This window comes from Leptosomus discolor, chromosome 3 (assembly GCF_034619465.1).
Source record: "Leptosomus discolor isolate bLepDis1 chromosome 3, bLepDis1.hap2, whole genome shotgun sequence".
Taxonomy (NCBI): domain Eukaryota; kingdom Metazoa; phylum Chordata; class Aves; order Leptosomiformes; family Leptosomidae; genus Leptosomus; species Leptosomus discolor.
Genome location: NC_141393.1, coordinates 71,311,600 through 71,323,870, shown reverse-complemented (window position 1 = coordinate 71,323,870; position 12,271 = coordinate 71,311,600). Strand labels below are relative to the sequence as shown.

General features: G+C 42.7%; 1 protein-coding gene across 1 annotated transcript in view; it reads left to right on the top strand.

Moving 5' to 3' along the window:
- The window catches only part of NOTCH2 (notch receptor 2), an 85,140-nt gene that overhangs the window by 15,530 nt on the left and 57,339 nt on the right, over positions 1–12,271 (top strand). Inside the window, exons 3-4 of the mRNA XM_086462531.1 lie at positions 4,381–4,640; positions 5,327–5,662. Coding sequence (XP_086318657.1) covers positions 4,381–4,640; positions 5,327–5,662 — 596 coding nt within the window. The remainder of the gene's footprint in view (positions 1–4,380; positions 4,641–5,326; positions 5,663–12,271) is intronic.

Genomic DNA, 12,271 nt, shown 5'->3' with positions numbered 1-12,271 from the left:
GAACAAACTTCATCTTCCTGTTTCTGTTTCTGAGTGTTAGATGGAAAACTGAGGAGAAACAGTGGCTTTTATTTGGAAAAGATTTGGTTTCCTGTTCTGAGCATGTCATTTGGAGCTGACACAAGCTGCTACAATTTTAAGCTGCTCTGTAGACAAGTGGCTTTTTTTTTTTTTCTTCTAAAGAGAACTTGAAAGAGTAGGTTGGGATGAGAGCAGAGCAGGGGTGGTGGGAAGCTGGAGTTGCTGTTGAGGATAATCATATCCTTTAAAAAAGTCTGGACTTAGACCCCGCTTTTTCAGTGTTTGCCTCTATTTTTAGAGCAACAATGCGGTGCTCAACATGAATCGGGGCAAATATTTGCAGTTTTGCCTACGCCAACATTTAGAACTAAATTACTAGTATTTGTGCCTAGAAATGTTGATGACAGGAGACATGGTTGAAAATCTGGACTGTAGGTTTTTTGTTCTTTAACATTCAAAAAGGATTGCGCTGAATTGCTGGAGGGGAAAATTGCATAACTGTGCGACCAAGCACTTCTCCAGGAGAACAAAATGGTGGGTACAAGGGCTGTGTATACCTGACCTACCATCTTTCCACAGGCAGGCATGTTCCCTCTGGCATATTCTGTAAGGCTTTGTCCTTCCAAATGTAAAGAGCTAAAGTTAAAAGAGCGTTTGGTGTTCCCTGCTGGAGTGCTCCCTCATGTTTTTCTGATTAGCCTCAGAAGATAGCGGAACAAGCCTGGTCTTGGAGCGCTCTTCAACTTTGTACCAGAACATTTGTGTACAAAATGCTGGGCCATTTGTGGGTGGTGGTGGTGGTGAGTGTCGTCTTAGAGCACAGGTCTCAGCTTTCCTTTTTTACTCCGAATCAGTGTGTAGGCTCCCTCCTCCCCTTTACCTAGGGGCAACAGTTAAATGCACCTTCCAGTATCCCTGGGTGTTGGGGGGGTGGGAGAGAAGGCATATTTTGGTGGTTTATTTACTTGTGGGCAAAACATGAGATGTTCTTCTAGACTTTCTAGTTTGTTTTCCAGCCTTTCAATGAAAAAGCACTTTAGGACTTATCTTTTCGGTGTGTTTTGGTTTATTTTGTATGTGTTGGAGTGGTGGGTGGTGTTGGAGGACCTCTTGTTTGCCTGCTGAGGTGCCTTAGGTGGGGTTTTGTGAAGTTCTGGTTTGTTGCTCTTTCTTTCATGATGGAGACAACTACAAGTGCATAGCCTGTGCCTGCTGCTGTTAGTCCGAGGAGCTTGGTGTACTGCTGACACTGAAGGCAGCTGAGCTGCCCAAACCCTCCCCATCACTAGTGGTGGTGAAACCAGAAGAAATCCCTATAATGACATCTTTTAAGCCTTCTGGGACCGAAGTTCAATTTGACTTCACACATTCATCAGCTGCATATAGATGTCCAGAAACACAATTTAACTGTTGTTATCCAGACTGTCTCTGAGCAGAGCTAGCCAGTGCATCGTGTGCAGGCTTGAATGCCGTGGGAGTCGAGCAGTCCTCCAGCTTCTGGCACAGCCGTCTTTGCTGGGTGCCAGATTTCTATGTGATTGAGCTCCTGCAAAGCCGTGCTGTAGCCCGCTGGCGTTTGGACTGATTTCTAACCTCTGTATTGAGGAGGGATTTGGGATGTTAAAGGAAGCCTATAGAACCGCCATGGTTTAGGCCCAGAATAGCCGAAGATTGCCTCTCGTGTGACATGGCAGCAGCTCATGCTGACTGAAAACCTTCAGTTGTTACACCAAGGATGGCACAAGAGGCAGAGGATATTCTGCAAATGGTATTGTCTCAGGATTTGCTTTTTGTGACTTTATTAATCCTGCCTTGCTGTGCGAAAACTCTTCTTTCATGTCTGTTCCTGGGTATGAAGTTGAAAGTATTAAGGTATGGTAAAAGTAGCCTAATTTGGGTGTGGTGAATGGTAAATTACGATTATGCACATCTATTATATGACTTTCCTGCTTTAGACATATGGTTAAAACTAGTTAATAAATTTTAACATGAGAAAAAACAGTTGTGGTCATCTAGTAATGACCCCTTGCGTAACTTGGATAATAACCTCTCTGAATAGCTGTGTTTGAACTAGCGTGCATACTCTTTCTGAAACAGCCAATCCTGGTGTGCTTTTAAACAAGCGTGAGTGATGGAGAAATTCCACTGCAGCCTTAAATGTGTTGTTCCAGTTGTTTCTCTCCACTGCTGTAAGTCCGTGTCTGAAGATAAAGATATTTCTAATTTGCATTTATCTGGCTTGAACTTGTAACTGCTCAGTTCTGTTATCCTTGTACCTTCTAGATTGGGAATTATTGCTAAATCTGAGTTTCTTTGTGCGTACTTGGAGCTTCTGATTAACTGTCTCCTTTCCTTTTCCCTTTAATAAATAGACTGAGCTGCCTGAGCTTTTAATTGTGTCAAGAGTTTTCTATTAATCATTACTGTTGGCTTCTTTGAATGCAATTCAGCTCTTCCTTCTTAAAGAGCAGACACCAGAACTGATGTAATGGTACAGTAATGGTTGTGCCATGCAAGTATTGGGTGCAGCATAATCCCATTTACTCCTGCTTGGTATTTGCTGTTTGTACATCTAAAGTATTCCTGACCGAACTGTCACGCCTGAAATTCATGTTCAGCTGACTGTTGGGAGCCCCCAGAGCAAGTCTGTCTTTCCCAGATCAATCTCTTCTTTTTTTTTTTTTGGGGGGGGGGGTGTGTGTATGTGTTTTGTTTCTAGATGTATGACTTTGCAGTGCTAAAGTGCACTTTGTGTGCTGCCTTGTTAGGCGGTTCATGTTACTACTCTCTACCAAGAACTTGTCTTCTGTTCTACCTACATGTTTGACCAGCTTTGATGTTTCCATTGCTATTCATTGATAGAAGTGTTGAATAGCATAGGAACAAAGGCAGATCCCTGTAGTATTCTGTTTAAAACACAGCTTCCTGACCGTTCTTTGATTTTTAAACTGAATTTTAAGGCCTGTCCACTTAGGTGTGGTGGTTTTAGTGGGTTTTTTTGGGTGTGTGTTTTTTTGGTTTTTTTTTTTTTTTTTTCAATCCACTGTACACTTTTAAGTGCATAAGGAAAAGGCAGTCTCTTTACTGTTACATTCTTGTCTGGGGGCTAACTAGAGACTTTGTGTATTTCTTGCAGTTGGAATTGTCTCCTTTAGATTTGAGTAATTTATTGATTTGATAATTGCACCTATTCTGTTAGGTGCGTCATTAGACACGACGCATATCTAATGTCCGCCTTTGAATTTTTTGCAGTAAAATAGACGTTTTTTTTCCTAGGCTGACTGTATCTTTGGTTACTTACCAATTGAAGCATGCAGCTGTGCATTGTAGAAGAAACTGCAAGTGGATAGTCCTGTTCTGTGTGTTAGGTGTTATTTTTATCCAGCATATACTCTTGCAGCTTTCTCCTACCTGAAAGAAGCAAATGGAACTATGGGTGACACAAAGGTGGGGTTTGCAGGCTTGCTTGCCTGGATCCTGTGTTGCTGGAAGTTAAATGGAAAATTCGTGGTACAAAGGCCAGTTAAAAGATGGATTACAGCTGACAAGTGTAGTCAGACTGTATTGACATAAGTTTAGGTTAGAGACAAATAACTGCAATTATTCTGCAATCACAGATCTTTGTATAAAATATTACCATAGTTGTAGATAGCGTGTGTGTACTCGTTTTTCTGTGGGAGACAGAGGAACAGTGACCTTGTCGTTAGGGTGCTAGCCAGGGGCGTGGGAGACCTGACTTCAGTGCTTGTGTTGCTAGTTGAGTGCAGACTTAAGCATGTCACAGTCCCAGATGCACTTATCAACACGAGGATAACAGTATATTCCTGTCTCACGGGAGTGTTGTGGAGAAAATCTGCTACAGATCTTCAGGCCCTCAGACACTGCATTTGTACAAGGTTTATAAATATTTTGGAAGATGGATAATACCTGGTGTTGAAACCTGTTACTGAAACTGCCTGGTTTTCTTCTAAAAAAGGATGCTTATTAGAATGGGAGTAGGTGCAAGGAATTAATTGTTACTCAGCAGTTCTTTAACACTTAGGCTTTTACTCAAGTTTTGAAGGGGAGTGCAAGAATAAATTCCTGCATTTGATGTAATTCTGATTGTATGCAGTATTTATTTATTTTGTAGTGAGCGATTTCACAATTTGAACGCAAGTTTTCAGTGGTCTCGTTTGGGACAATCCCAGAGGAAGGCCCTGTTACATCTATGACATCAGCATTTGGGTCTGTTAGTGTTACCATTAATTATGGCAAATTCTAAGACTTTCGATGGTCATGGGACTTCATTCCTGGTATCTTCCCAGGACAGCAAGGCTTCAAGTGAATGTGCTGCAAGTAATTTCTTCTCTGTTGCAGGTGTCGAGAAGGCTTTCTTGGAGACTACTGTCAGTACAGAAACCCCTGCGACAGCAATACCTGTAAGAACGGGGGAACTTGTGAAACTACATCTCTGATAGGAAAGGCTACCTGCAAATGTGCTCCAGGGTTCACAGGAGAGGATTGTCAATACTCTGAATCACACCTCTGCTATGTGTCCCAGCCCTGCCTGAACGGAGGAACTTGTCATCCCCACGGCCAGGAAACGTATGAGTGTGTCTGTCCTCCAGGTTACACAGGTGGGGTTCTGCGTTTGTACCTCCAGACTCCCTCCTTTGTGGATTAATTCACCCTGGAATGTTCTGGGGCAGTGGCAATATGCTCTCAAATTTGCTAGCTCCAGCACAGGAAATGAGAAGAAGTCTGAATGACTTCATGACCAAAAAAAGGAAAGGAGTTAGGGGATCAACCTCCCTACCCTTTACACGTAAGCAGAAAGACATTTGGATCTTGTGGGGTAGTCCATGTGGGAAAACTGAGTGCAGAAGCTACTCTGGAGTGGCTGTTGCACTTTGAATTCAGTCACCTTCTAGAAAAAATGAAGTAAATTTGGTCAGCAAAATCTTTCTATGGGAAAACTGTAATTGAGTGCCTGAGGGGAAGCATGGAAACTTACTCTTTTCATTCTTGGAAGGGGACGTAGAAGAAGAGTGACTGTCAGTGTGCAATATGACTTCAGGTCATGGGTTATTTTTATAAATCACAACATTCTGTATCTTGCTGCTGCCCTATAAATAGAATGACTTCGTAGCGTAACTGCAAATTGATCTTTGTTTCAAATATAATTCTGTAAAATGCAGGTATAAATTTTCCTGTAATAGTGTTAAGATTTAGTACACCAATCATTTTGAGGTAGCATGAAGGAAATAGTATTTTCCATTGAAATAACTTTTCATTAATGGAGTGCTCTGTCTTGATCCTACAGGAAAGGGTTGCCAGTGGATTGATGCCTGTGTGTCTCAGCCGTGTGCCAATGGAAGTACATGTACTGTATCTGGAAATAAGTTCTCCTGCATCTGTCTGTCCGGCTACACTGGCCAGAAGTGCGAGATAGATGTGAATGAATGTGCCACACCAGGCCTTTGTCAACATGGTGGGACCTGTGTCAATTTGCCCGGTTCATACCGATGCCAGTGCAAGCCAGGCTATACAGGGCATCGCTGTGAGAGCGTGTATGTGCCGTGTTCCCCGTCACCCTGCATGAATGGAGGAACTTGTCATCAAACGAGTGACTTCGCCTTTGAGTGCAACTGTCTGCCAGGTAAATGATGCTTCTTCAAAGTGCTTGGTTTTGTAGTCTTGTCACTGCATTCCTGTCTGTGTTCTGAAAACTTCTCTTGGAGTTTCTGTGTGATATTTGTGTAACGTAAGGTTGAAGGGAGAAATCTCAGCCAGGCAGGAAGCTCTGCTAGGATGTCAATTTCTGAGTGTCAGGATTTCATAATATGGAAGGGAAGAAGGCTAGAAATGACAGATTTCTTTGGAACCCAGTTAGAGGCAGAGAATCAAATAGGTAAGAACTATGAGGTAGAATCAAGGAGATTAGGGTGATTATCTCCTAATGCCCATTTGGAATGAAAAATTCCATGAACGTAAACCTCTACAAATACATGGTCTTGTGTCAGAAAAGGCCACAGTTAACTTCGGTGCTTGAGTGAAGATGAACATGTGTCTTCTCAGTCTTTATCCCTAAAATATATTGGGCTCTATTCCCTTCCTTTTTCTTCTCCAGTTCCTCCAAATCTTATGAGATATAATTTCCAACTCGCCACACTCTTTTTGTCCTGTAATACCTCCAGATAAATTATGCTTGCTTGTTTCTGACACTGTTAGCTGCCCTGAGTTCATCCACAGCAGGGATGGGGTGCTTACTCAGGATCACGGGCTGTATTGGTTTTATGTGTCAAGCTGGGCTCCAGTCTCCAAGGCACCTGTCTCTACAAATGACCATATGTCACCTGGTTGGGACCCTGGTGGGGTCTCATCCTGTCCGGCTCCTCCCCATCCACTTGTTATACTGACCATGGGGCAGTATGAGTCATCTTTGCATATCAGGGTTTTTTTTTAAGGCTGATATTTTTTTACTGAGTAATTCAGTCCATGGGAAACTGATTGTTTGGAAATGCTTTTGACTAGACTTCCTACTTGAGTGTATTGCAGTTTGGCACATGAACACTTGGTGTGTGGTAATCTAGAAAAGTAAACTCTCTTCCCTTAAGCATTTTTCTGTTGTTATTTATGTAAAAGATGTAGCTGCTATATACTGTTTAGGACGAATGTAGAGTGACTGCGTTCTCATGAGGATCATCTGGAGTTACAGGTATGTGCGGAAAGAGCATTTAGAACTTGTGAAAAATAACCTTTGTCTTGAAGCGTTGGCTCAAATGACCTTAAATGTACATTGCCAACCTTAGCTAGTGCCTGCACAACACTTTCTGGGTTGTCTGAGCAAGCATGTGACTTTGAAGAATTTAGGATAGTGGATCTTAAAATAGAAGGATGTATCATCTTTATTTTTGTGTGAAAGCAACCATTTCTAACTATGCTTGAAGAAACAGTGCTTGAACATGCAGGTTCTTTGAAAATGCTGGATCTTAACTAACAGTTGCTCTCAGGGAATTTATTGCTTTCCTGCTTTGCATCTTTTTAAAATGAAATCGTAAACTAAGTATCTCTGGATTAACAGGCTTGATCTCAAATTCAGAATTTCTTAGTCAGATCTGTTTAGCCAGTTCAAGGAGTTTAAGATCTCATGCAGAAGCAGTGTGGTGAGGGGGGAAGAAGAGAGGAAGATGAAGTTGGAAAGACTTGATCCTGTAAAGCTGATAAGACAGTTTGATTTCATGACTCTTAATAGGGACACGAGACTGGGTAGAAGCACATTTTCCCTTAGACAAGTGTGTGGGCTGGCTAAACTACGGTCAGGAAATGAAAATGAGATTACTATAGTAACAGTTACACACCCACACTGCTCACACACGTTTTGGATTATTAGCTGCTTTTTTGGCCTTGTTACACAACGTGTATAGTGGGGGTGAGTTAATGCGGCTTTGAGAGCCTTCATTTCTGTATTTCCTGTATTTGTTTAAGTTGGCCATGTTCTTTTGCTAGCTTGATTTTTAAAACTAGTCATTTGAAAAACAGCAAAAAAAGAGAGAGGTTGAAGAGGTCAAAATGCTTGCATTAAACTCTTCGGTAAAGGCAAGACACCCGGCCATTTCTTTCCCTTTGCAGCTAAGCATGCAGCATAAAAATTCTGAAGTGTTGGAAAAGGCTCTGTCTGGGAGGGAAAGGTCAACAGAGAGAAGAGAAATGGTGGTCTGTCACACCCAGGGAAGATGTGAACAAGGCCTCTCATCTGGAAGAGAGTGCCAAGAGTATGGACTAGAAATTCCTCTTTAGACTCATTCTCTGAATTGGAGCAATGCCGATGATACTGTGACTATAAATGGAATTGCTCTAGCCCTTCCTTCTGGACTGCCTTAAGATGTTTTGACCATAGAGGCAGGAGGCAGTTACATCTTGAACTGCTGGAATGGGTTTTGATAGGACTTTTCATCTTGTGACCTGTGAAACTACTTTGAACAAACTGATTGTGCTTGTTTCCTGTAGCTGTTTTCTTCTTTGCTTTTGAGTGAATTTCATTTTTTTGTACATACAGATACATGAGAATCAGAGCTTGAAAATATGGAAAAAGCCTATAACCTGGAGTTTCACATCACAGCGGCTTTTTCTACAGTAGTGCAAGTACTGTTTATCCACAGTGTAGTCAAGCTGCTATTTTAAATTCTCAGGTTCCCATTTCACTTGCGGATTTATACAAACAAATCTTGCATTAGGTCATTCATGAGGTCACGTTAGAAGAGGTCAGCATTTGATGCCAAGTGTAAGTGAAGAGTTAGGTACTGTCAGTATTACATCTGTATGAAAGGTAACTTCTTGTTTTCTATCTGTCTGGCGTAATCATTTTTCCTCTGGACTTTGATTTAGCTAGAAACAAGATTGTAGACAAGTGAGCATGTTAGGTCAATCATAACAGAGAGTCATAGTAAAAAAAAAAAATACTGTGAAAGAGACTTAACCTGAAGCATTTAACAACTCCTTTAAATGTAAGAATGAGCTCATAGTTACAAATATTTGACAAAAAAGGAGTTCATTTGGCAACTAACCTTTAACGGAATGTTAAACAAGTCAATAGAGGAAGTTCTTAGCTGGGAAAGTGATTATTCATTGTTATCCATCAAAATAATTACCCATTAACTAAGATAAGGACCCCAGGGAATTCTAAGGGCTTGTTCAGGAAACGATCTGTCAGGCTGGAGCGGGCTGTTTATGAGAGCTGGAACACTTCCTGGGAAGAGGAAGTAGCCTCACGCGGTTCGTAGCGGAACGTCACGCTGTGCCGCACGGTGAGCATCATGAAGGGGGTCGAACAGGCGTGCTGCATTTCCCGTTGTGGGGGAGACCCTGCTTGCTGCGATTAGGGGTGGACTGCTGCTTGTGGGGTGTGAGGTTCTGCATGGTGGTGGTCTTGGGGTGGCGTGTGTGCCTCTGCTCCCCGCGAGCTGGCTTGCTTACATGGAGTAGCCCACCCCGCATTATTTCAAAAAGCTGAACGGCCGGAATTGCATGCAGGCAACTGCTGTGGGGCACCTGGTATGCAGAGCTTTACTTCTGTGTTAAAATGATGCAGGTCAGTTTTAACACTGTGTTGAATTCCCCAATTTCTTGTCAGCAGGCCCTAAATCTGGCAATAACCTGACATTTTCATTCAAGTATAGTTTCTGATTACTACTAACAACTAACTGGTCCTGCAGAAAGTCTGAGGGGTGGTTTATAGGTTGAAATAAGGCTAAGGATTAAGATTTGGAGGGAATTGGATATGGTGCTCTGGAATGGGGTGGAGAATTCAGATGACATAGGAGTAAAGTTATCTGCTTGCATCCGTCTGTGTACTAGAGGAGGAACAACATGCCGTTATCAGTGGGAACGCTTTTCCCCTTGAGGTTCTTGTTCCTTGGTTTGATGTGCTTGGAGACAGGGAGCAAAAGTCAGGATATGTATTGCAAACTGTTTTCTCTTGGAGGGAGAAAGCAAAGGACAACATGCAAGTCCCAGCACAGGGGGGAACAGGAAACAGTGTCAGGTGTACAAATATATCAAAACAGTGAACTCTCTGGCTTTCTGCAAAAGACTTAGGTTGTGTAACTGCTAAATCAGATCCTGGGACCCAGCTTAAGAAAAGCTTACATGTCTTGGAGCAACTTTGTGCTTGTCATGCTCAAACGTAGGTGTGTTGGCCCAATCAACCATGACTCTAAAGGACTGATTTTAAGAATGAAAGCTAAACTTAAGTAGGACAGTTTTATTTACAAATTAAGGCGATTGCAATATTGCAGTGTAAGTTGGACTTGAAGAGGACACAGAAATCATGTTTTTAGATGTTCTGAAATGAAGCCAAAAGTTGTTTTTCAGAGTAAGACAAATTTAAAGGGAATTTGGGAGTTGGGAAGTTACCAAAAAGGAAATTTGTGTTTTCTTCAGCTGTGCATTCAAAGTAGTGTCATCTTCACCTTTTCAACCCTTCCTGATTCCCTTTCCCTTGGAGATGCCTCTTGACTGAGCACACTTGGCTGTGTGTCGTTTCTCTTGAACCTTTTACTACATCGCTTTTTTTTGTAAGCTCTTTTTGTTGCTATTCTACTGTCACTACTGGTATCCTCCAGCTTTTAGTGTGGGATTGATGGTTTTCTACATTTGCATGAGATGCTTGAGGTCTAGCTCCTAGATGCTAGTATAGCTGGTTAAAATGTGAAAATGTACAGTGGCTTGATGAGGTTTTAGTATTAGCAGGACTTCCACACTTTATTATTACTCAGAATCATTGGTCTGCTTTAAATTTGTGTGCAGTACAGTGAGATAGTTTTAAATAAATGCCTGCTAGTAAACTAGTCAGGAACTAGTTTACTAGAAAGGTAGGGTAGGTCTTCATATTGTCCAAGCTGAAAGGTTAAGAAATTAAACCTTTCACATTTGTGGTTCTGGGTGTATTTCCATGTTGATCGCATTGCTGGCATGAATGCAGTCAGTGGGATGATTCTCCTCAGCTGAAAAGTAAGCTGATAGGACACCGCTGTGTTTTACAGCTGAGCCTTTCTTTGGTCACGCATGGTAGCTTTATAGAGTTTTAAACATAGTGATCTCATACTAATTGTATTCCTTGGTAGTTGTTCCTCACCAGCTTTTGCCAGGAAGGTGCTGTAGTGATGATTAGGATTCAGACCAACAATGTTATATGTCCCCTTCGTTTTAACCTTCCCTGCTGCCATGAAATTTGCAGGATCATGGGTGAAGGTGGGAAGGGCTTTGAAGGGACAGGGTAATATTGCAGGTCTTCTCTTTTTTTGGGGGGGGGGGGGGGGGCGTCTTTTTTGGGGGGGGGGGGGGGGCGTCTTTTTTGGGGGGGGGGGGGGCGTCTTTTTTGGGGGGGGGGGCGTCTTTTTTTGGGGGGGGCGTCTTTTTTGGGGGGGGCGTCTTTTTTGGGGGGGGCGTCTTTTTTTTGGGGGCGTCTTTTTTTTGGGGGGGGCGTCTTTTTTGGGGGGGGGCGTCTTTTTTGGGGGGGGGCGTCTTTTTTGGGGGGGGGCGTCTTTTTTGGGGGGGGGCGTCTTTTTTGGGGGGGGGCGTCTTTTTTGGGGGGGGCGTCTTTTTTTTGGGGGGGGCGTCTTTTTTTGGGGGGGGTCTTTTTTTGGGGTCGGAGGGGTGTCTTCTTTTTTTGGTTGGTTTTTTTTGGTTTTTTTTTTTTTGGAGGGTCTCCCCCCCCCCCCCCCCTCCCCGTTTGAGTCTGTTCTTCCTTGCTGATAGATGCTGATGCATTCGACACTGCTTGGCAACATCACCCATCTTTGCTTCTGACTCTTACCTGTAGTATTGGAGAAGTTCAAGCAGTGGGAATGCGTATGAATAGTCTCAAGTCTCTTGACAGTAGTGGTAGTCTGGAGAAGCTGCGTCAGAGCTTTGCAGTCTCCGTCTCATCTGACACGCAGCACGATCTGCGTTAGACCAGATGTTGCTTAGATGTGACTTGACACAGACGTTATGGAAGCGTCTGGAACAGGGCATCAAAAGTAGAGGGGTTAAAGCATAATTTTGGATGAGAGGACTGTGTCATGTTAATATTACGTTCCAAAGCTGTGAAGAGGCAGAGCCGATGTTTTAAATTAACATGTGTTTTCTGGAATCATTTACTCCATCCACATTAGCATGCACCCACTTGTGCTTTGATAAATAGTGCTCTCATTCAGCAGAAATGGCAGGTTTATTTAACGAAGCATGAAGTAAATCAGCAGGGGAAATTGAGGGGAAGATGGATTATTGATGGCTCCCTTCCCTAATGTCCCCACTTCTCCTTATTTGAAAGGAGAGGGAGATCTAGCAAGGGTATTTTGCCAGTGTGGCTACATTCATTGAGAGCCTTGATTTTCATCAAGGAAGAGTATCTGGTTTCTTCTGCTTTTCAGTCAGGGCTTAGTGTATAAGCATCGCTTGGGTGGTGGTTGATTTGTTGGTTGACTGACTTATCTAACATTGAAGAGGGCCAAATCAGGAATCTGGAAGCTCATTTTCAAACACAGAAGATCTTTCTTTGACATAGCCAAGGCATATGAACTCTGCTGAGGTATTAATGAAGTGAAAGCCAGGCACTCTTTTGCCAGGGGAGAAACTTGTCCTGGCTGATGCTGTAACTGCTGCTTGTTGGACAGTGATGACCTTACCTTACAGTAAACTAAATGTCTTGGTCTTCACTTTGTTTGCTTTGAATGACAGTGCTCATTAGTCACTTAAAGAAAAATTACCCTTGTCTTTTTGGTGA